This window comes from Microtus oregoni, unplaced genomic scaffold (assembly GCF_018167655.1).
Source record: "Microtus oregoni isolate MIOR12 unplaced genomic scaffold, Mior012 000050F_011, whole genome shotgun sequence".
NCBI classification, from domain to species: domain Eukaryota; kingdom Metazoa; phylum Chordata; class Mammalia; order Rodentia; family Cricetidae; genus Microtus; species Microtus oregoni.
This window is the reverse complement of record NW_024543235.1, coordinates 91,920-117,181: the sequence shown is the minus strand read 5'-3', so window position 1 is coordinate 117,181 and position 25,262 is coordinate 91,920. Positions and strand designations below refer to the sequence as shown.

The window sequence follows — 25,262 nt, the reverse complement described above, 5'->3', positions numbered from 1 at the left end:
ACTGAACACAGGGCTTCATGCACACTAGGAAATCATACTACCAACCACTACAGCCTAGTGGTTTCTTTTTAGCATCCCCAAATACCCCACCAGCATTCACTAGAAAAACTTACAACATGTTCTACACAAGTCTGAATTCATGAAAATGAGCAGGGAAGGCACCAGGAGTCAAAGCCAAATTGTATTTTGAAAAATAGTATCTCAACTCAGGATGTCTATGAACTCTTAGCTGAACAAGTTCTGCTTAGGAATGAGAAGTAGCAGAAGAAAAGGGTTTGGGCTCTCCCTCTAGCCATTAGGGATCTGGTAGGGAGAGCAATTGGGGGTTCAAGGTCAGGAAATCCTTGAAGAGCTGTCATGGCTGAGTTACATAGTTATACTAAGTGTATCTTGTTGGGCTGGTTTTCCTGGTCCCTCTGATATAGCTGGGACATGGATGAGATAATTTTGCAAAATCAAATTTTAATGAATGGTGATAGTAATGATAATAGCTCACATTAACTGAATGTTTGCAGTATAGAAGACTTCCTACTGTTTCACAAGAACAATGTCATTCAATTTTTTTCATTAAAGCTGTTAAGATAGGTAAGTAGCCCCATTTTTCAGATGGGAAAATCTGAATCTCTAAAACGTCAAGTGTCTCTAAACGTCCAGGGTTATCCAGCCAGCAAATAGGTAGCAGAGTGAGGAGCAGAACTGATATCCATCCAGAAGTTTCTACTGGAACTCCAAACTGAGTCCAAAGAAAAGCCCATGTGCGCATGGTAGGAGAGGAGACGAGAGGGAAGAAGGGGGAGAAGAGGAGGGAAGCGAGGAAATCCAGTTATCTTGGAGTAGGGGCTCAAAGGGGGCTGTGATGGGAATGGGGCAGGGGAAGGAGGCTGAAGGAAGATGGAACAACAGGAAGAAAAGAAAGCTTTGCTTTGGCAGGTGTTTTCACCCTCCTTGTCCTCAAGCAGCCCTGATCGTCCTTGTCATCCTCACACAGACTTTGCGCTGCTCTCAAGCATTTTTCCTTTCATCTAGCAGCTCAGGGGAAAGGACCTCATTTGATCTGGCAAGTAGAGAAAGCAATTCATCAAATACTTGTCAAAAGATTTTTCAAAAGTTCTAAGAGAAGTCCCGAGCTCAAGCCAAACGCACGATAATTGGCTACAGCTTCATGCCCTGCGGTCTCTCCCTAAGAAAAATTCAGAGCTAGTCACAATTCTCTCCCAGCTTCTAAGCGGCTAGAGCTCAATCAAGAGGTGGCTCTGTAAATTCCAGTATCAGGGGATGCAAAGTGAAGAATCTGCACTCTAGAGCTCAGATTCGCTTTGCCTGGCCTCCAGGAAGTCGAGTACATCTTGCATTGAGTATCAAGCACAAGACATTTCAAAAGATGCTGGGGTCTCTCTAAATTCAGCTAGCACTAGAAAAAAGAGAAGGACAATGTGTTGAAAGGACTACTAAGGAATCAAATTTTTAAAAGAACAAATCATGTGATTATTGAAAACAACCTGTGGGCAAAAGCAATTCTTTTTTAGTTGACACAAGCATGCCAGGTCACTTTGGGGATAGAAACTGGCAGCATTTTTTTTTTTGGTTTTTCGAGACAGGGTTTCTCTGTGGTTTTGGAGCCTGTCCTGGAACTAGCTCTTGTAGACCAGGCTGGTCTCGAACTCACAGAGATCCGCCTGCCTCTGCCTCCCAAGTGGGGGGATTAAAGGCGTGCGCCACCACCGCCTGGCCAGCCTTAGTATTATTATTTGCTGTTGATGGTGATGCTTGCATGGGATAAGAGTGAGAGGGCTTTATATTTTTTAAGTGTTTTCATATGCCTTGTCGCCATGAGTACTGTCATTCTACTGTATTTGAAAGAGAGGGAGGCATGGAGTAATACCAATATTGTCTAACCATAACCAATATTAAACAAAACTGTTTAATGCTGAATACAGGGTACCACTGAAGGACTCTCCCTGTGGGTGTGCTCTTTGATAAGGAAAAGTTCACAGTCTCAGGTAAAGAAATTGAGTACCAACAAAGAGTCAGTGAGCTAAGCAGAAGCTTAGCTGGCTAAGATGTAGTTCCTCCAAGCTTACTTTCCTCTCCCTCCACTTCTGCTTCTAGGCCATGTTCCCTTATCTTTCTAATGAACAAAGCTCCCTTTTCCTCCAAAGCCCAACCCAGGAGCCGCTGACTATCCCACCCCACCGGTGCTTGTCTCTTCTCTATTTGGGGTCATGAATCATTTTGAGAACCTGGTAACTGGAGATCTTTTTCAAGAGATGTATAAAGGTACGAATAGTATGTGCGTTTGCATACACATGTGCCCAGATGTACACATCTCTCTGTAATACAATTTTATCTCTTGGGATAATTTTCAAAAATAATTACTATTCAAAGTCAAATGAAGACAATCTAGCGATAGGCATTTTGCCTGTGGAATCATCATCCTTCCCCATAGGTGCTCATCCACCCTATTCTGGCAACTCTTCCCAAACCCCTTACTCACCCCTTCCATTCTTTATCTTCTAACCTCATGCTGCCCTCGATTACATAGGGTTCAATGCTACCATGATCCTTCTCCACTGATCTGTGGAATCTCTAATTGTCAGGACTCAATCTGGAACAATGAGTGAATTCCCTTCACAGGCAGATCCCAGTCATTAAATTAAGCAGAGTCATTGGGGTTGGCATGTGAACTGGATTCTTCTGGAAATAACGGGGAGACTTCTGGAAGATATCTTTTAAAAAGCTACTGCTTACTTCACATACGAGGAAGCCTGTGGCTATTCTGGAATACATGATATATATGGTGCTGACTATTCAAAATTGAGATAACAGACAAACATAAACAAGGTAACACAAAGACCACGTCATTCAGATAGACTGTCTTCCCTAAACAGCTATCTAAAAACTCTGTGTCTCAAGTTTTGTCATTGTTCTCACTAGTTCCTTCATATTTCACTGTTCCTTCATATGCTCATCCCAACGGTTTTCAAAAAGAACTACTTAGTGGGAATAATTTAGAGAATCCTTACAGAAATTGGCTCCATGTCCTTATTGTGGAAGAAAGACCATTGGATTGTGAGCTTGTCCAGCGACGTCACAGTGGTGGTATAGAGGCAGAGCAGAGTGACATTAGATCCAACAGTCACATTCAAGAAACTGTCTGGGATGGTCACTTGCACCATACTAACATGACCTGAAAAGACAAGCATCAGATAATTAGTAGTACATATGTTCTGATGGCATTTTCATCACACAATACAAAACATCTTGTCTAGTGACGCTAAGACAGGGAAGAGAGCAGAATGAAACATACAGGAGACCTGAGGCAGAAAATAAACACAGGAAAGACTTTCTAACTCATAAGTTTCTAACAAGTTATGACATGAAGATGATCAAAACCTAGGTGACAGTGAGGTAGTGATACCGGACTAGCAATTCATATATGGGTCAGGTTATACACAGCTCCTTACGGTCTTGCTCAGGGACACTAAAGGGCTTGAGGATGAAGAACAACCAACTCAGATTTCTCATGATACAGTGGTCCTTGAATACAGATTTCCCATGATACAGTCGTCCTTGAATACAGAGCATTTATTTAAGAAAAATTAGATAAGTCAGAAGCTAAGGCTTTGCTAGGGCTTTCAAATCCCAAACTACAAAAATTCCAGATGAGTTCTATACCCAAGACCACTGTATGTGGTGGGGGTGAGGGGCTTACTGGGAGATCTGTTATATCCAAGGTTGTACTAAGATGTCAGTTTTCTTTTACACTTTCATCCTTTTATGAGTGGAGTGAACCAAAATCTAAATAACAGGTAATTTTTGTCACTGATCTGGTGACTAAAGGAATATGTGTTGTATATTTTCCTAATTTTTTTGTTTTAATTTTTAACAGAGTAAATGTAGACAGAAATATTGCACATAAAGAAACCACTTTGAGGAACATCAGTAACTTTTTATGGAGTTGAAGATGAAAAACAGAGACTTGGGCATGCTAAGTAGGCATACTAAGTAGCTACAACCTCATTCTCTTCATTACTGGTTTGTGTTTAGTTGCATTATATTGAAATGCCATGCTGTGAACAATTTCCATTATTTTAAATTCAGGCTTTCAGGGCCCAGTATGTGGTTTCTCTTAGTCCATGTTCTGTAGGTGCTTGGGGGAAAACGTCCATTATGCTACTGTTTGGTTGTGCGCTCTATACAAGAAGATATAATTTAAAGTACTGTAATACACATAAGATGCACAAGACTCTGAGTTCAATTCCCAGCACTGCAAAATAAAAGATTAAATAAACCAGTATGAATATGTGAATGGATGCCAATTTGTTGTAGTAAGGCTACTTGTTCATTTCCTGGCTTCCCAGACTCCCGAAATAACCACACAGAAACTGTATTAATTAAATCACTGCTTGGCCCATTAGATCTAGCTCCTTATTGGCTGACTCTTACATATTAATTTAATCCATTTTTATTAATTCGTGTATCACCACGTGGCAGTGGCTTACCAGCAAAGTTTTGGCATGTCTGTTTCTGGCAGCGGCTCCATGGCTTTTCTCCTACTCCATCTCTTTTCTCCCAGCATTCAGCTTAGTTTTCCCCGCCTATATAAGTTCTACCTTACTATAGGCCAAGCCAGTTTCTTTATTCATTAATCGATAAAAGCAACACATAGACAGAAGGACCTCCTACACCACATAGCAATCTACTGGTGTCAATATTTTACTAGTTGGAGTGATATGTGTAAATTTAACTTACATTTAGGGCCACTTACCTTCTCAATATTTACATGTCATTGTCTTGGGATAATGGTATAAGAGAGTGCTGTAGTTTTTGTCTCAATTATCATATATGACACACAGCATTTATGAGTTAAAGCAGACACACACATACACATATTCATATTTCTGCCCTTTCTTTTGTTCCTTTTGTCTCCATAATGCTTTAAGATCTTTCTTTTTATCATCTTCTATATTTCAGAAGTAATTCCTTGAGCCATTCTTCAAGGGTATGCCTGCTAGATGAAGATATTTTCCCCCTTTGACTGAGAATCTCATTATTATTTTCCCTTAATTCTTGAACAATAGTTTCACCAGATACAGATTCTATTTCCTGTCGTCTCTGCTGTACTACTGAGTCTATCAGCATGTTTCTTATTTTTATTATTGTATTTTTTTAGTTCTATAATTTCCATTTGAGTTTCCTGGGAAGACAAATAATCTAATTTTACTTAAAAATAATTCAAAGTAGAGGAAAGGAAATTGAGGATGAAGTTATACATTAAAAAAGTCTTCAGGACTGAAAATATGGATCAGGGTACTTGGCTAGCATGTGTAAAGTCCTGATTTTGATCACCAGCAATGCAGAAAAAAATCTTCAGAGAAATAGATGACTACAATGCCTGACTCTTATTTGACTTCTTGTTTCTCCATTTAAAATTAACTGAAAAATACTTGTACATATGGGATGCATGTGTTACAGTATCATTGATGTTCTGATATATTACAGACACCTCCCATCTAACTGGAACCTGTTGAACATCAATTTCGTGCTAAATACTGGGGAGACAATGTTGAATGAGAGTCCCAATCTCTGACTGCCATGTCAAAGCAACAGAAAGCCATTTCTAGCCCATCAGTGTGGTAGTGAATGAAATTCAATGATATAAGCAATACAAATCTGATTCAAACATTTCCTATTTTTCATAAGAGACACATATGCCTGTAATAATTTGAGATTGTAAAAGCTCAGAAATTACATATTGGAATTCAGACAGTATTTTCAAACTTTACATGGGACATTTTTAAGAACACTATACATTGTCTCACGGTAACAATTGGCAAAGCAAAATCACCAAACCATTTTATTGCTCATATTGCCCATATTCAGCAACATAAACAATTCTTAAATTCTGAGGAACAGATAGTTTTCAGGCATTGGCCAACCTTAATAAAGTGACAACAAACAACAGAGCTTAGATCTGTGTTTTTAATTTTTCAAATAAACTTCTTTAGAAAAACCTCAGCCCATGCCAAGCCTCGTGTCTTTCTTTCTGCCTGCTGCCTGAGAATCAAGACATAAAGCTGTCAGCTACTGCTCCAGTACCGTGATTGACTGCTTCCTGCTGTAATGATAATAGACTAAATGTCTCAGCACTGACTACCTGGAGCTCATTCAGTTTGGCTTGTATCTCTTTGACATGCATCAATCTAAACTTTATCATGGAACATCATTTACACACTGGTTGTGAGATTTAACAGTTTGAATATATCATATGTTTGGTTGTTTAAGGACACCATACTCCAGAAGTCCCTGTAATAAAGTGAACCACAGGCAGGTGTATGGTTTCTCTGCTCTACAGAAATCAATGAAACAATCAGGATATCTGAATTCAATACAGAAAATGATTTAGTAGAAGAGGATTTGACAAATCGCCAAAACACTGGGTTTGTAAAAAAGTAAATGAGAAAAGAAAACATAATAATGAAGATAACTTGGTTTTCCCAGACACTATGAAACTCATTCACCCAACAGACACTTAACCCACAGGCCTGAGACAGAAACACTTTTATCTTCTTTTTTCCCTAGAAGTGAAGCCAGGTGGTGGTGGTGCACACCCCTAATCTTAATAGGTAGTGGCAGTCACATCTCAGAGTTTGAGGCCAGCCTGGTATACACAGGGAGTTCCAGGACAGGCAGGACTACACAGAGAAACTTTTTCCCAAAAAACAACAAAAACAAAACCAAACAAACAAACAAAAAAGTGAAAAAATAAATTATATTTATTTTTTGAAATTTGGTCCTGCCTCAAGTTAGTATACCAGACCTTGTTGATTCCCCAAGGAAGACCTTACCCCTTCTGCGGAGTGAATGCAGGATGGGAGAAGGGGAGGGAGGGGAACTGAGGTTGGTATGTAAAATGGAAAAGCAATTTAATAAAAAAATATGAAAAAGGATAAAAAATATAGAGTATTTTGGCTATCAAGGTACTAACAACAGCATCAGGCAGAAAATGCGCCTTTAATTGCTTCACATTGGAAGATTATGCTGTGGTGGGAAATTAAAGGAGTTATGATTGGGAAAGAAGTCATGGGAAGAATCTCTGCTCAGACCAATGAGCACTAAAAATGTGTATATATCACCACAGAAGCAAGGGTTTCAAATTCCAAGTGTAAATCAAGAACTAATGAATAGTCTTGTTTGTACAACCTGACTCTTAAAGGGTGAGAAGAAACATGTACAGAAGAGGTGTAAGGTCCCAGGAGAGCAGAGAGAGACAAGTCAATCCCTCAATGATCTCAGCACAAGCATTGCTTTTCAGTGACAGTAATATAAATGGAGAAGATGATTCAGGAATATTCCAAAGAAATCTGATGACAGAAAAATAAAACACTGAGAAACAAGAGTCTAAAAACCAAGTACATATACTGACACTTCTGATGAGCCTTCAGAAATGGATTTTTCTTATATTTTAATATGAGACAATATGATCCATCAGAAATGATGGATCAGTGGTTTAGAGCATTTTTTTACTCTTCAAGAAGACACCGGTATCCTTGTCAGCACCTACATGCTGACTCACAACTATCCCTATCATTCCAGATCGCACCCCTCTAAACTCCGTAGGCACCAGAAACATACATGGTACACATACATTCATGTAGGTAAAACATTCATGCACATAAAATAGTTGTAAAAACTTTAAAAAATATTTCCTTCATGGCACAACTGTTCAATTCATCTGTTTAAGGAAAATCAATATTTCAGTGCTTTGTGACACAAACATCAATATTTTTCTATTTTGAAACACATCATACTAATCTATAGAATATGGCACATCATTTAGAGGAACTATGCACATGTCACATATTCTTTAACAACAATAGTATATTTAAAAGCATATAGTTAAGTATGACAAGAATGTTCAGTAGCCTGAAGATGGGAGTACTTGGGTACAATGGCAATAGGTAAATAGAGCAGAGATTCAAACAATTGCAATCATAATAACAGAGTCCCTGAAATACAACTGCCCAATCATTTTGATATTCCAGGATAAGAGACATAAATATATATCAAAATGATATAGTGTTTTTTATCCCAGAATATAAAAATGATTTCCATTATCATTAATTCTACTCTACACAGGAAAAATATCATTGTGGGTTCACGGGCATTTAGTTTCTAGTTTTAGTTATAATTTTAATTTCTCAATTTTTGGCATTTGGCCATTCTTTCAGTTGGCTCTTATGTCCCTTTGAAGAGCCTCACAAATGTGCTTTACTAGCTCGGATCAGTCTTTTGTATTTTCTGTCTTGCACATAGAATAAACCACTTCTGTAAACAGCTTTGTATCTTTGGATTGGACAGTGTGATTGAAAATAAAGATCTGGATAGTAAAAAAAAAGAAAGAAAGCATTCTGTTACTGCATATTATTTAATCCTCTAAGATCATGCTCTAGCTCACCACCGTCCAATAGAACTTTCTGTGAAGCTGAAGATGGAGGTGAACGTGGAAATATTCTGGCTCCACCCCATTCAGTTTAGTAGTCACTACTCACATGGAATGTGGCTAGGAAAACTGATGAGGTCATGGTGTAATTTTACTTAACTTGAATTAATTTAAATTTAGATAGTCACATGTAGATAATGAACAGGGCAAACGTAGTACTAACCAGGAGGTAGCTCTGTGAATATCAGAAGAAAAAGAATTCTTTCTTTGGGTTAAATTTACTTTATATTGAAAAACAATATAAAAATACCCACATTAACCGAATGCACATAAGTAATAGGGTGAAGACTAATACCTGATTTAAACAAAACAAAACCCTGACTTACAATTTTCCTCCATGACTTGATTGAATTAATAAACAAAGCAAAACTGTGAATGTGGTTGAAATGTACATGGCTGCTTCTAAAAATAAGTGTTTATCATCTAAGGAACATAATTCAAGATGTGTATGCTTAAATTAATCAGCATTCTAAAGAGTTTAAATGTGCTCTATTTTGGTGATGATTATGCACCCATTTAATGCCTAAAATGTGGGTAAGGCCCTTGCTTATTTGGAGGATTAGTAGACTACTACTGTGCCACAGCAAAAATACTGCCCAACTGGCTGTACTGACCGGGTGCACTTCAAGTGATTTCATTTCTGCCCCCTTCCATGTAAAGTTGCTTCATTTTTTTTTAGTTGCAGAATAATATAACCAAAGGATCATACAATTTTTGCGTTTGATTTCAAAACCAACATTCAAATATATTACTTCTTTTGAATGCATACCTCCCTTAGATGAAAACAAGAGTGACATATTCCACCAGGTGACAATTACATATCACATGGAGCTAAAATGATCTGCATCAATTTTTGCAGGAGAAAGTTTTAACTAAAATTAGTTTTGCTGAAATGGAAATTAAAATAAGACCTCAGACATTGCTGAAAGTATTTTGATTAAACTAACGTCTTCCTGATTAGCTGTGCAGAAATTTGATTTTAAATGTGACTATGAAAATCATTTCCAGATGTTTGGGTTTGGGGGTAGCGAATTTTTCTTACAACATGTTTACTATGCAACATGTTTGATACAAAAAAAAATAGCCTTTCTATGAAACAAATGCAGGTTAAGTATAAAACTGTACTTTTAGAGAGACATTATCAGTTTTCCTACAGCCATGCCATCAGCTGATGGCTCAGGACAGTGAAGTGACTTGGATGTCTGTGAATAACACATATAGACTACCTAAATCTTCTTTTGTCTGATGTTCACACGAATGCGACTACAGTGGATGATATTATATTATACTCCATTTCCACGTCACCTGCTGTGTTATCCGAGTTTGCTTTGGGCCCGCTAAAACACTGCATATGTCAATGACAACAAAACCACACCACTAATTAAGAAAAATACCCAGGTGTTTATGGCTCACTCTGATTGGGCCATCTATTGAAAGTTACAAACAAGATCCAAGCATCATGCTAAGTTTAAATAATAAAAAATGAGGAACAAGGCATAGGCTCCATTTGAATGCAATATCCATTCCTATAAAGAGAAATTGATAATTTACTCAAATCTGAGTGGTAAGATTATATTTTCATTTATAAATATACACATTCTCAAATATAGTGAATATCCATTCTATTTATCATCAGTAAAATTATAGATTTATATGCATATATTTATAATACAAGTCATTCATGTACCTATTATGATCCTATCTCTAATATAGAACAGGGTAAGACTTTACATAAAGAATTAAAAGGTGTGCTCATTTAGGGTTGATGCAGAAAACTTATGGTTTGACCAAAGTAGCTAACAATCGAAGGGAATGACAGAGATTTACCATATTTATTAAATAGAAACAAAATTCTAAGGTAAAGTAACTAAGTAACACGTTTCAGGCTCTATGGCCAGGAAAGATCATAGAATAAATTCAAAATTGCTTTCCGGTGACTTTTGACTCCATAGAACATCTTTGTTTAAACATTTAAGAATGGATATTTAAAGATTTACTACTAACCAGAAGACAATATTAGAATTAGTATTTTTCCTAATCATAAAAAATCAGGAAAATAAAATCAAAATCTTTAATTATATAACTCAGAAGTAACCATGATTATTATATTTCCTTCTTTTAATTTATTATAATTAATGTTTGCATGTCTTGACACTTCACATATTTTATCCTGAGCAGGCTTTCGTATCACTAAATATGCTTATAAAATTGTAAGCTATTGACAGACTAACATTATGCATGACTTAAAAATAATGTTTGATAAACATTATTGTAGCTACCACAAACTTAACTTACCATCAGAACAGATTGAAAAGACACATGGCGTTTGCTTTAAAACCTCAGCCAAGGGACTTTCCAAATTAATTACCTCTTCTGGGCTTAACAAACAAAACAGTTTGAGTCTCTAAAAATGATTTTGTTCTGCTCAAATCCCTAAAACCAACCATACTGTAATTTCTGCAATGCATTCCTACAACTTGAAAACCAGACTTTGGAGGAAATCTTTGCTAACCGAGCGCTCTATGAGTCTCTCTCGTCACCGAGACAAATATGCTCGCTCACACAGTCTTGAGCCCTGGCTCCGCTTGTTGTGGCAAAGTGAGTGAATCATGGTGAACTCTGGGGAAACAGTGAGCTAACGCAGAAATCTTATCTTTAAGCACAAACTTTGCTTTCTGAGTAAATTCCCTTGTTCACCTTTCAAACTAAATAAAAAAAAATTAGGAAAACCAACTGGAAAACATATTTCAGAAGCGGTGTAAGCCAATTTTACTGCAGACTGACCTCCCAATCATCAACACGGAGGAACATATTTGCTAAACAAAAGTTCTGAAAAGAGAAAGAACAGCACACTAATCACAGTCTCTTGGACGTCTGGGAGAGGAAGATTTCTGTAAAAATTTGCAATTTTAGTCTAAAGAGCAATTCGACTTCCGGTTGCTAGCGATAATTGGAAGATCCATTCCTTACCTGCAAGGCAGTTTAATATCAGAAAGACCTTCCAAAACGCGAACACCATCATCCTGAGAATTGCTTGGAGCAGCAGGTGCCCGTCAGGAGTTTGCCTGAACTAGGCTAGTATGAAACTGGCTTCTTCAATCACACCGAGGTTTGCCCGGCTTATCTGCTGGGCATCACCAAGCAAATAGGCCTCTTCCAGCTTGCTTATTGGGTACAGACCTCTCTCCCAGCAGATCTGTGTTTATTTGAAACACTTTTCCCCGGGTGTGTTCCCTTGATATATTTGCTACTGTGTTAATAATAAACTCATGGATTTAAATTCTTCCAGCTCTTTGTACAGATTCTCTTAGCTCACATTGTTTAAAATCAAGCTTATTAAAAACTTGTACTTGGAGGAGAGAAGATACAGTTGTAAGAGAACGTATGCAAATAAAATTTGACAAGGTTAATTAATTTCAAGTAGGTCCATGAAGATATAGTTGGAGAGAAGTTAAGCAAATAAAATTTGACAAGGCTAATTAATTTCACATAGTTCCACGAAAGTCTTAGAGCATTAACCCACTAAGCACCTTTCATAAACTAGGTTAGTCAATCGGTGATATAGGCTTCCCTGGGGATTTGGGGTTCAAAGAAAGGGCCCAGAGACTGTGAAGTAAAAACGTGTTCATTCCTATGGGAACAAATTCTAAACACATTGCTTTTTTTTAAGGCTCATCATCTATCAAAAATGGAAGTAAAATTCCATTCTTATGTCTTCCAAGTTAGAAACGATGCAATACTCACTAACTTAATGTGCAAAATCAGGGGAGTTAATAGATGCTCCAAGTCTTCCATTAGTTGAGTCTGCGTTTTTGCAGAATTAAGTTACTTTTTAGATGCTACGGGGTTTGTTTGGAAATTAGGGGTTCACTAGGTGGGCATGGGAGAAGGTGAGCATTTTTTAAGATACTCTGAGAAACCTAAGGGCATCCCCTCGTCCTGCTTCCAGCTCTATAGTGACTCTCAGCACCTGCCTTGTGAAGGCTCTTCTGGACTTCTTCATCCTGTATCCCAGTCTTGGGCTAAGGCCCCAACTCTAGTAAGGCATTTTCAGTAACACTCTCCATGGACTGCCAGCATGCCTAGAGTCCTGCATCTGGATTCCCAGCTACTTATGATCTGATCCTCATTACATCTCAACTTTAGCCACAGGAAATGCCGTAGAGATTTATTGCTCAGTGTTTAGTCAGATGAAAAACGCCCGTTTCAAACGACATGCTTTATGAACTTTAATTTAGGAAAAAAAAAACCGATTTTACCTCTATCTTTCTTCAGCCAAGTGAATTCCTCCCTCTTCAGAAAACCATTTCATGTTCATCAGAACAGACTCCTCCTTCTAAACCTTTCCCTATCCACACCTATGTCTGATGCCAAACCTTAAGGACTTCCATTCCTTAGAGTTTTCCTTTCCCTCATTTTGCTGCCTAAGCACATGCTTAGACTTTGTAAATAAATATACATGTCAACCCTCCTCTGGGTGCCCTTGCTTATCAATTTACATTTTGTTTGGAGGTGATCAATATTGGAAGTTGGTACTCAAATGTTCCCTGGAGTTTCCTTTTCATTAACTGAGTCTCACCTAAATCCAGTGACAGTGTGCCCTTTGAGGACAGTGAGCTCCTTCGGGGAGAAAGATTAAGCCTTATGTGGGAAGGTCATCACTTAAGAGTGGGTCCCAAAATGGACCCAATAATCCATATTCTTGCAGCAGCAATATGATGAGTCATATTCCCAGACCTATGCAGACCTTCCTTGAGAACCAGCTTAATTTGGGGTACTGAGCAATAGAGAATGGGGAGAAAGAGAAGAAATAGCAGATGGCAGAGAAAACCAGGTTTTCTTCTTCAAGGTAGGAATTGTGCACGAGACATTTTTCTGCAAATCAGTATCGTGTGTCCTTGATACCTCCTTTCCCTTCTGAGCCCACCTTCACAGTCCCCTGAGGTTGTCATTATGGGAGAATTCACTCCGCAGATACTTAATACTCCAAAGTTCTTCCTCCTTTCTATCTGTATTCCTCCAGGAAGCAGCCCCTTCTGTAAAAGAAGATCCCACCTTCAGGGCAGGAGGGAACCGATGAACAATTTGCAATCCTTTTTCATTGTTTGATGATCAATTGCTTCTGTCCTCTAAATACATTTCTGATCAGGAGAATTAATCAATGCGACTTGGAGACAAAGTGTAGGGAAAGTTCTGAACTAGCGGACAGCTCGTAGGCTGGCCCTTTGGAGGCCCTCACCAGTTCTTCTAAGCCCTGGTTAAGCTTTGGATTCTAAGGCCATCAAATCTCCAAAAGAGCCAGCGTTCGCATTTAGAAAACATTGGCATTTCTATGGAGGTGAGTAAAGAAAGAGCTTGTTTAGCCTGAGCCATTTTCTGTTTTCTTTTGCTTTGTTGAAAATTTCACTGTATGAGTACTGCATTTCCATCAGTTCCACTCCCTTTACTCCCTCCCCACGAGAATTCCTCCCTTTCTCCCTTCCACTCCCTCTCAAATTCATGACCTAGTCTCCTTTTTGGGTACAGTGCTTTTCAACCAGGGGATTTCTATGTTTCCTCCAACATTCCATATGTGACCGTAGCAGAGTTTCAATATAACCAATTGCCTGTTTTATTTTTATAAACTTGACAAAAAAATCTAGACATATCTGGCAAAGGAATCTCAGCTGAGAAAATGCCTCAATAACAGGCCTGTAGGCAAGTCTATATGATGCTTTCTTGATTAAATGATTTATGTGGGGTGTGTGCAGACCACTGTAGTCCTGGGTTGTATAAGAAAGCAAACTGAGCAAGACAAGGGACACTAAGCAGCATCTCTCCATGGTTTTTGCTTCAGGTCCTGCCTTGACGTACCGCTTTGGCTTCCTCCAATGGACTGTGCCCTGGGATATGTAAACCAAAGACCACTTTCCTCAAGTTGTTTTTGGTTGTCTTGTGTTATCACCGCAATAGAAACCCTAAGACATTGATCTTTATAACTAGAAAACTTTGGGGGAATGAAAGAGTATTACTGAGCCGGGCAGTTGGCACATGCCTTTAATCCCAGCATTCGGGAGGCAGAGGCAGGAGAATCTTTGTGAGTTTGAGGCCAGCCTGGTCTACAAGAGCTAGTTCCAGGGCAGGCTCCAAAGCCACAGAGAAACCCTGTCTTAAAAAACCAAAAAAAGGAAAAAAGAAAAAAAGAAAAGAGCATTATTGGTAATTAAATGAGATGGACAGGGTAAAATGAAACAGATCCAGACAAGCCTGGATATCTAGCCACCCACCCACGTAAAAATGCTAGACCCTGAACATGGAAAAGCACGTTGACTAACGCAACATGGCTGAACTAGTTGGCTCTATGATTAGTGGAGTAAACAATTTGAGAGTTTTGCCAACACCTATTTGTAACGGGATATTTCCCACAAAACACTCTGGAACATTTAAGGAGAATGTCTATACTGTGTTCATATAAAACCTAGGGGTTCCATTAAACTCCAAGAAATCATGCAAATTCTCCCTTTGAAACTGAAGTTTTATGTTGCTTGACCACTGCTCAAAAGAAGTGGGCCATTAAATGGCACATGAAATATTAGTCTTCACATTTTTGGAGGGCTTTATAATTTTTAAACTGCTTTTTCATTTTCTTCCCATGACTAGAGATAAAATAAGTAGGGCAGGTATTATCTCCATTTTCAGAAAACTGAAGCCCAAAAACTTTGTATTTTTCCCAAAGACCACACAGCGCACATTAGACGCTGTTCCCATCACATGGACAGTGACACACTGATTATGTTGCAACAAATACGCTACTGCCTTCAGAGTTCTTTCCTGGGAACGTTCAGAAATGCGTGGTATCAGATTACTCCCTCATTTTTAACTTAAAAAAAAATAAAAGCAATTCATTTAGAATGCAAAGGGATTTAAACAAAAACAGAAGTGTACAAAAGAAAATCCCATCTCTAGCCCTCCGTCCTCAGTTCATTGTCTAGTTCAATTTCATCCTCATGCCCACAAGCAACAGGCTGTTGGTATGTACCACAGAGCTTTTTCTATACAATTACACACAGAAACACACAATGAACCTGTGTGTGGCAGCTCATGCTTGTAATCCACTACACGGGAATCTGAGGGTAGGGAGATTTCTGTGAGTTCAAGGATAACCTGGGCAAGAGTCTGAGACCCTATCTCAAACAAACAAATGAACAAGCAAAACCTAGAAACAAAATCCTCTCAAGAGACACACAATGATTTTTAATGGAAAACTGATCATGTTATGCATATTATTCTATAACTTGATTTTCCTGCATAAAAAGCATTTTTAGTCTTTATGCCCAATTATATCTACAGATCTGCCCTATTTGTTTTAAAGACTACATAATATTTCATAGTATATGCATGATTCTTTCTTCTGTACAAATAGAAAATTAATACTAGAATAAGTCATTTCCTTGTTTTGCTATTACATACAATGGTGCAAGGAATATCCTTTCCTTAGATTTTGCCCATTCATATGGCTATTTTTATCAGTTGGGTTCCTATAGGTTTTATAATCATTTCTGTAGTGAAGGATTGCTGAATGGAAGGATACTGGTAGACTATAAGCTTGCATTTCGTTCATTTGCACTGTTATCACATTAAAACGGGATGCTGTCCTATGCTTTCATGTGTACCTCTGCGCCTCAGGCAACATGTTCTAGGTTGCTGATAGAGCAAAATAGGCTCCAAGCTAAAAATCAATCCTACTGCTCTCTGTTTCTCTCAGAGCTATGGATTGTAAACTCCTGGAAGTTGGCTAGGAATTTTTTTTATCTTTTTCTATTTTTCATGTGTGTAGGCATATATATGACATATGTGTCTGTGTGCATGTGCACGCTCAAGGTTAATGCTGAGAATCACTCTCAACCATTCTTCAAAGTGGCATACACATCAGATTCCATGTTGAAATAACCTATGGAAGACACTGGATTAAATAAAACAAAATTAAAATCTCTTAAAATTTTTGAAAAAAGAACTGAGCATTTTAAAGACTCTGAAATCCACGTTTCCCCGACGCCATTACCTCTGTGACCTCGCCTGCCATCCCTACCTCTCACTCCTCTGCGCCAGCCACACTGCTCTCTGCTTAGTGAGTTGCCACCTTTTAGAATGTTCCTTTGGGGGGGGGCTCACACTACATTTGAATATTTCCTCTCAGATATGAACAGAGAAAATTTCTTTGCTATTTTCTAGTCTCTGCTAAACCGTTTTTTTTCCCAAGGTGTCCATTTTTCCTCACTGTTTTAAAAGCCAGGGTTTTGCTATGTAGCTCTAGCTGACATGAAACTCACTGTGTAGACCAGACTGGTCTCAAACCTTCAATGATCCTTCTGTATCTAAGGGTCTTCTAAGTGTGGGATTACAAGCTGTTTACACAATTTTCAATTTTGACTTCTCCCCAGACTTCCAATCACCTTCAACCTTTTAACTTGTTCTAACATACAACACTCTTCCCTCATCTATGTTTCCCATCATGATTTCAGTTACTCAAGGTAAAGCATATCTCAAAACCACTAAATATTAAATTCTAGAAATAAAAACTTGCTTTAAATACCTTTCATTATATTCCAATTATTCTATTTTAATTGCTGCTTTAAACCAATCCCTTACTGAGCTTATTTTATAAATTAAACTATGCCTTAGTCATGCATGTATAGGAGAAAACACAATATATACATGTATACATTCTTACATACATATGTGCATATATCCCGCTTTCTCTGCATATATATTCTGCTTTCTCCTACACACACTATAAATATACATATACTTATACATATACATACACACCTCACCAGGGGTCTCAGAACATATCTTCTATTAACAAGAAGGGGATACTGTTTACTCAGCAAGAGTGTATGATTCAAAACGCTAAGAATTCACAGGTTTTGTTCGCTATTTATTCTGAGTGCTTAGAACAGTGCCTGACATGTAGCTAGTGTATAAGAACTACTTAGTGGAAAAACATGCAATCCACTTGAAATTTATTTTTCTGGATTGTAAGATACAGCAGGGCAATTTTAAATATTCTAACGCTCCAGATAGTGTCCAAACATTGGCCTGTGAGTGAGATTTGCTCTTTGGAGATACTAAGTCACTTGACACCAAGTCTCATTTATAAGGCAAGTGATCATTTAAGTAGTGCTGGTCTGTAGTTAAGAAATTAGGTGTGATTGCAGTAGAATTTGTTACTTTGATTGGGTTGAGAGCTGACTCAGAGGCAATGTGAGGTTTCCAAAAGTGATCTATGCCATTCTTATGGAAGCTACAGGTGAATCCGAGACAAAGATCCGCAGAAACAAGAGAACAAGAGTGAGACATCCTTGCTAAACACCGCAGGGTTTGTTCACCAAAACAGTTATCATGAAGAAAATGGAGTTTATGGGACTTTTCAAATGTATGTTTATGATCTTGTATTTTTAGTTTTAATTACATATGAACAGGCATAATATTGTCAGTGCTTAGAGCCTACACATTATGTTTCTGTGGAGTGGCTCCAAAGAAGGTGTTTCAAGGAGCATATAAATGCCAGAGCCAGGACTTCCAATGTCAGCTGGCTCTGGAACCGCTGATCTTAAGTTGTGGTTAAATCACGATGGCTTTAAGGACCTGGTTGGATATTGGCACCTACCAAATGCTTAAAAGCAGTATGGTGCGGGCGATGGTGGCGCACGCCTTTAATCCCAGCACTTGGGAGGCAGAAGCAGGTGGATCTCTGTGAGTTCAAGGCCAGCTTGGTCTACAAAGGGAGTTCCAGGACAGGCTCCAAAGCTACAGAGAAACCCTGTCTCAAAAAAAAAATAAAATAAAATAAAAAAATAAAATTTTAAAGCCGGGCGGTGGTGGCGCACGCCTTTAATCCCAGCACTCGGGAGGCAGAGGCAGGCGGATCTCTGTGAGTTCGAGGCCAGCCTGGTCTACAGAGCTAGTTCCAGGACAGGCTCCAAAGCCACAGAGAAACCCTGTCTCGAAAAACCAAAAAAATAAAAAAGCAGTATGGTGAATTCTATTTTTCATATTCATGGTATCTCAAGCTTACTATTTTGAAGGATAACACTCATCTAGATGCATTTGTTGTATTATATTTATTTTTTTAACATAATCAGCTCCAACAATAACAACAGGTTAACACTGGTTTGCCTTGCAAACAATAAAAAGAAGTTGTATTTTTTTTATGATTGTATCAATAACAAAATGGGAAGTTTCAGGGCAAGAACCCCAACAAATCAAACTCTCCAGCGAATGTTGTGATGCTGTTACACATGGAGAGTCACCCTTGCCCTACTGTGCACACGTACAAGGCCTGGAATTCCTGTCAGCAATGAACCTAATACAAACTTGCAGTTCTCAAGTGTACGCTCTGGGTATCTCACTGAGAATCTTCCAGAATCTTCTAGAAAATTGCTTATTTGTGCTATGAAGCAGGACCACTTTGGGTGTATATTTAAAGAGGGCCATGAAGGTTCCTGTCCAGCTGAATTTGGGAACTACTTGTTTCCTGTCCTAAAAGGAAGAACTATGCAGGAAGTTCTTTGGCAAATCATGTTTTAACAGTAACAGTGAGTCAGCTTCCATTGAGTAGTCTGAGATTGCTTACCTAGCGATAGTAGAGAGGCTGGAAAGGGTTAGTACCAGGAACTCCATGTTAACCGATAGCATGACTCAACTGGCTGTGTACATTAAAGTGTTTGGGGAAGCCTACTCCTAAGTAATTTGTATTGACGCACTGTACAAATACATGCCATAAAGTCTGCTTTGGAAAAAAAGTCACACATATGAGGCTGCACAGAACCCATGTAGATAACACACATGCGTGTGCACACACATCTATATTTCACACAACGGCATCCTAGACCCCCCCCCCCCCATTGTTTCCATTTAGGAGAAGTCAAGCTATGAAGAATCACATTCTAATGTATGACCGTAGGGCTCTGATGTTTTAATCAGTTACATCTAATATGCTTTGAAAATGCCATACCTCATCCAAAAGAATCTTAAAAACCGGAAGTGCTGAGACTGAAATGAAAATATTGAAACATTTTACAAATGTACAAGTTGGTTAAGGGTATCTGAGATATATTACAGGCTACCCAGTGATAACACCTTACTAGATGACAGTTAGCAACCTTGTTAAGTCTTTTATTTGCAGCGGTCACAGAGCTTGCCATTGGCGGAACAAGGACTTAGGTTCTGGTGTGACTGATCCAAAGCTCATGCAATTCCCCATTATATTCTAAGATCTCTTGGTACCCAAAAAGAAACAGGAAACTATTTAGTCAACATACAGTCCAGCTTCCCAAGCTTACAGTCTTGTCAAGAAAACAAGACAAATACACATAGCACAGAGGTTTATACTAAGTAATATAGGATTGTTACAGGCTTCAATAAGTGTTACAGACAACAATAAGTACAAAAGGGGCAATGTGGCATGTATGTAGAGATATGCTGGTGATACCCAATGATCATTGTTACTTGAGTTCCATTGAAGTCTACCTGGCAGGAGATAAGGATTCTGAGAGGATATGAACAGGATATTATTTAATTGACTGACACACAATAATCATGCATATTTATGAGGTACCATATGTTATTTCGATACATGTGCAATATGCAACAGTCAGATCAGAGCAGTGTTTTTGAAGATCAAGATTTGCAATGGACAATGAAGAGATAGAGCTGCAGCATTTCTGAGGGCAGGAATAATAGGCAAAGAAATAAAACCACTTATGTGAAAGTCCTAGAAAGAAACCAGGATTGAATAGATCAAAAATATGAAAAACCTGGGGATGGGATTCAGACATGAAGAAGCTCATAAAGTACACAGCAAAAGTAGCAGAAAATAACAGATTTGGTGGATTCCATTGAAGTTAAAGGAGAGATAATCAAAAGGCCTAGGTTTTGTTGTTGGTGGTGGTTGGTTTGTTGGATGTTAGTTCTGCATTGAGGGAGTTTATGATGTGTGTGTGTGTGTGTGTGTGTGTGTGTGTGTGTGTGTGTGTGTGTGTATGCCTGCACATGTGTACTCTTACACGTCGAAGCCATCAGCCAACTTCAGTTGTCATTCTATGGGTACTAACCGCCTTTTTGTTTGAGACAGTGTTTGGAACGTGCCTAGCAGGCTAACCTAGGTGGTCAGTGAGCCTCAGAGATGGGCCTGTCTCAGTCTTCCTGACACTAGGATTACAAACACATATGATTGCGCCCTTTATTTTTTACCTGGTGGTGCTGGATAGGTTTATATCATCGATACAAGCTAAAGTCATCGGAGAGACAGGAATCTCAATTAACAAAATGTCTCCATAATATGAGGCTGCAGTCAAGCTGTATGGCATTTTCTTATTTCTTTTCTTAACTTTTGGAGATTATTTTAATAATAAAAACATTATTGTAAAAATAAATTAAATTTTTCTTAATTAGTGATTGATGTGAGTTGGCCCAGCTCATTGTGGGTGCTGTCATCTCTGGGCTGGTGGTCCTGGGGTCTATAAGAAAGCAGGCTGGGAGTGTCCTTCCCTCAGAGCTCAGGGAACCCTGTGGAAGAGGAGACAGAATAAGTATAGCAACCAGAGGGGATGGAAGACACCAGGAGAAGAAGGCCCTCTAAATCAAGTGAACGAAGCTTACAGAGACCAAAGCAGCAAGCAAGCACAGGGCCTACATGGGTCTGCACCAGGTCCTCCAAATATATATTATAGCTTTCAGTTTAATATTTGATGGGATTTATCTGTGTGTGAATGAGTGGGTTTCTGATTCTCGTGCCTTTTCTTAGGACTCTTTTTCTTCTGTTGATTGGTGCTGTTCAACTCTGATGTGACAGTTTTTCTTTATCTACTATATTTTATTTGGTTGTGCTTGGTTGTTATCTCTTAGAAACCTGTTCTTTTCAAATGAGAGACAGAAAGGGAGTGGATCTGGATGGGAGGGGTGGTGGGGAGAAACTTGGAGGAGTAAAGGGAGGGGAAACTGTAATCAGTATATATTGTATGAAAAAAGATTCTATTTTTATTATAAGGGGTAATAATGATGATGATGTAGAAGGCAGGCTGATCAAGCCATGAGGAGCAAGTCAATAAGCAGCACCCTTCCATGGCCTCTGCATCAGCTCCTGCCTCCAGGTTCCTGCCTTGCTTAAGTTCCTGCTCTCACTGCCTTTGATGATGAACTGTTACATGGAAGTGTGAGTGAAATAAATCCTTTCTTCCCTAACTTGCTATTGGTCATGATGATTCATCACAGAAATGGTGCCCTTAAACTAAGATACATGGGTTATGGTGATTGAATTCAGGTCCTAGTGCTGACCAAACAAGAACTTATGCACTGTATTTAGTTTTGGATATGTTTTGTTTTTGTTGTGTTTGAAGCAGCAGCATAGTAAAGTGACAAAGAACACAGAATCTATATGGATTCTGTCAACAATTGAGAGGTGATGGAGGAAGGTCATTGGTTAAAAAAATAAAGAAACTGCTTGGCTGGCCCTCATAGGTTAGAACATAGGTGGGTGGAGTAAACAGAACAGAATGCTGGGAGGAAGAGGAAGTGAGCTCAGACTCGACAGCTCTACTCTCTGGAGCAGACGCCATGCTCCCCTCTCCCGGGCAGACGCATGCAATTCAGCTCCAACCCAGGATGGACGTAGGCTAGAATCTTCCCGGTAAGCGCACCTTGGGGTGCTACACACATGATTGGAATTGGGCTAGTCCAGGTACGAGAGTTAGCCGAGAAGAGGCTAGATATAATGGGCCAAACAGTGTTTAAATGAATACAATTTGTGTGTTGTTATTTTGGGGCATAAGCTAGTGAGGCGGCCGGGGTGCTGAGGACGCAGCCCCGCTGCTCCTATTACTACAGAGAGGCCATGAGCAACTTACCTAACATCTTTGGCCTGCATTTTCTTAATCTTTAAGATAGGATGTAACAAGGCCCACTTTGTAAGAATTATTAAATAAGTTATTATTTGTGAAATGCTTAGAATAGTGTCTACAGGTACTAGGTGCTATCAATGTTTGCTGCATCATAATAATACATTTAATCACCAACACAGAAATGTGAGAAATTCTAATATTTCTTATAAATATCTTTCCTCGGTGGATAATAGAATAAAAAGGATAACAAAGCAGAAGGAGATACTGTGGGGAAGGAAGGGAACCAGTTGAGGTGGGGAAGGAATCGCGGGGGCAGGAAAGGGGGAAATTAATGAGAAGAAGGTATAATGAATGACACATATTCAGGAAGATGCCATGACAAAATCCATTACTTTGCAGGGTAAATTTTAAAATTAATCTAAAAAATGGTTTGATTTTCTGGACGCGGGTTTTCTCACTTAAAATAAGCCCAAGTTAAACCCAAATGGTTCACAAAGTAAAACCAAAACAAAACAACAAATATGCAAGTGGTGGAATGGCAACTCAGTCAGAGGAAGAAGGGCTGGAGGGGCAAGTGCAACCAGAATGTATCATATACATGTGTAAAATTGAATAATTCACAAAATATTTAAAGGAAGAAAATGAAAATTAATTTTTCAAGCATGAATTTTTGTTGTGTTAATTCTTTGAGAATTTCCTGTATTATATTCTGACCATATTCGCCCCTTCCCTAACTCCTCTCAGATCCACCCACTCTTACTTTCCCAACTTCGTGTTCTTATTTTTATAAGTACACTGAACCCAATTTGTCCCGCCTTTGTACTACTACTGGGTATGTGGTTGTCCACTGGAGTGAGGGAAACAAACTAGGGGCCACGCTTTTAAACAAAGCAAGCTCTTCCTCTTCCAATAGCCACCAACTGCCTCAATTTGAGGTGAGACCTTGGCCCCACCTCCTCACTAGGGATTTTGTCTGCTTTGAGCTTGCTCAGGTATTTACACTGTGTGCTGTCGCCACCACTGTGAATTCATAGAACTCTTGTGTACAGAAAACTGTTTCCTTACAATTCTCACTGCCTCTGCCTTTTACAGTCTTGCCACTTCCTTCCCCATGGTGATCCCTGAGCCTTGGAGGAGGTGTGTGATAAATGGCCATTTAGAGCTGAGAATTCATTATTATTCTATGCACGTGGTCAGTGGCAGGTCTCTGTGTTAATTGTCATCTATGGCAAAAATAAATGTTTCTGATGAGGGCTGAGAAAGGAACTAATTTATGGGTATAACAGTAAGGCAGTAGGAGTCAGTTTAACATGTGCCTACTTAGCAGGAAAAAATAGTAGTAATGGGTTCTCCCTGGAGTGTATGCTCTGCCTAATCAAAGGCTCTTGGCTCTGATAATGGTATGTGTTGGGGGTTTCATCTTGTGGAGCAGGCCTTAAGTCCAATGAGAAAGCAGTTGGCTGCTATCATGACGCTTGTGTCTGTACTGCATCAGTGGGGAGACCTTGCCTAACTAGTTGGTACTGCAGCTCACAGGGTTCACAGCTGGGTTAAATTAGACCATTTTCTCTTCCAGCACATTCGTAGCACCTTCCGGCTCTATGGAAAGCTGGCCAGTAGAGATGACGCTTCCAGATGAGTACAAGCGTGACTGCTCAGTGTTCTATGGCACAAGCATGTGGTATCGTCCGTAGTTGGAGGTCTATGGGGTCTCACTGTGCAACAATTCCAAAAGGGGTAAGCCATTCCTGGCTCTTGGCTTTTTACTTCTTAGCCTGTGGTGTCTATTGCTATCAGGTGACTACATTTAAATCCTTCTTATATGTATATATTTTAAAATGCTCCCACAGGATAATATTTCTATATGGCCTTTTCAAAAGCTCTATAATAATTAGTTTTTATAGATACCTTTTCAGGCTGGGTAGAAGTTTTTCCTACCAAGACTGAGATGGCCAATGTGGTGGCTAAGAAGATCATAGAAGAAATCTTCCCAAGGTTTGGGATACCCAAGGTAATCGGGTCTGATAATGGGCCTGCCTTTGTTGCCCAGGTAAGTCAGGGACTGGCCACCCAATTGGCCAGTAATTGTAAAAAATTACATTGTGTTTACCGACCCCAGAGTCAGGTCAGGTAGAAAGGATGAATAGAATTCTAAAACAGACCTTTACAAAATTGGTGCATGGGCCAGGAAGAGACCTGCGGGAATGACTGGACAGCCCTCCTTCCCTTTGCCCTGTTCCAAGTTTGGAACACCCCAGGGCGATTTAAACTCACCCCTTATGAGATTCTATGTGGAGAACAGCCACTGCTCACCGAGTCGGGTGGAATGTATAATCCTGATGCTATTCTTTCTAGACCTTTATTTTCCCACCTAAAGGCCCTTGAAATGGTGAGACGCCAGATCTGGGAACAACTGAAAGAAGTATGCATCTCTGCCTGGATCCACGCCTCCCACGTGAAGCGAGCTCCTGAACTACCCAAATTGCAGTATCTGGGACTTTGATAACACTACCAGTCAAGAGGCTTATGTTTGGGGGACTAATCTTAGGCTGACTCTTACTAGGGTTATGTAATGAGACTCTTAAGAGCCCTAAGACTCCTGACACCAGGTACTCGGTTCCCGGTTTAGCTAAATGGTGGACCTGTAACACAGGCCTGACACCTTGCGTGTAGACAAAGGTTTTTAATGACACCAAAGATTACTGTGTGCTTGTACAACTGGTACTTAGGGTCTTTTATCATCCAGCTAACACGTTTAAAGATGAGTTTGACAAGCACCCAACTCGCTTTTGATGAGAACCTATTTCTCTGACATTAGCAGTAATCCTGGGCCTCGGGGTAGCTGCCCTAATACAGGCCCCTCGGTACTTTAATGAATT

General features: G+C 39.2%; 1 protein-coding gene across 2 annotated transcripts in view; it reads right to left on the bottom strand.

The window, feature by feature from the left end:
• LOC121436955 (V-set and immunoglobulin domain-containing protein 1-like) overlaps nucleotides 1-11,562 on the bottom strand; it is a 32,792-nt gene extending 21,230 nt beyond the window's left edge. For both annotated transcript variants that reach the window (XM_041636872.1, XM_041636873.1), the window contains exons 1-2: nucleotides 11,474-11,562; nucleotides 3,024-3,187 (exon numbers count right to left, since the gene is read on the bottom strand). In XM_041636872.1, the coding sequence (XP_041492806.1) occupies nucleotides 3,024-3,187; nucleotides 11,474-11,525 (216 nt within the window). In that variant the 5' untranslated portion in view covers nucleotides 11,526-11,562. The remainder of the gene's footprint in view (nucleotides 1-3,023; nucleotides 3,188-11,473) is intronic.
• Between the last annotated feature and the right edge of the window lie 13,700 nt (nucleotides 11,563-25,262).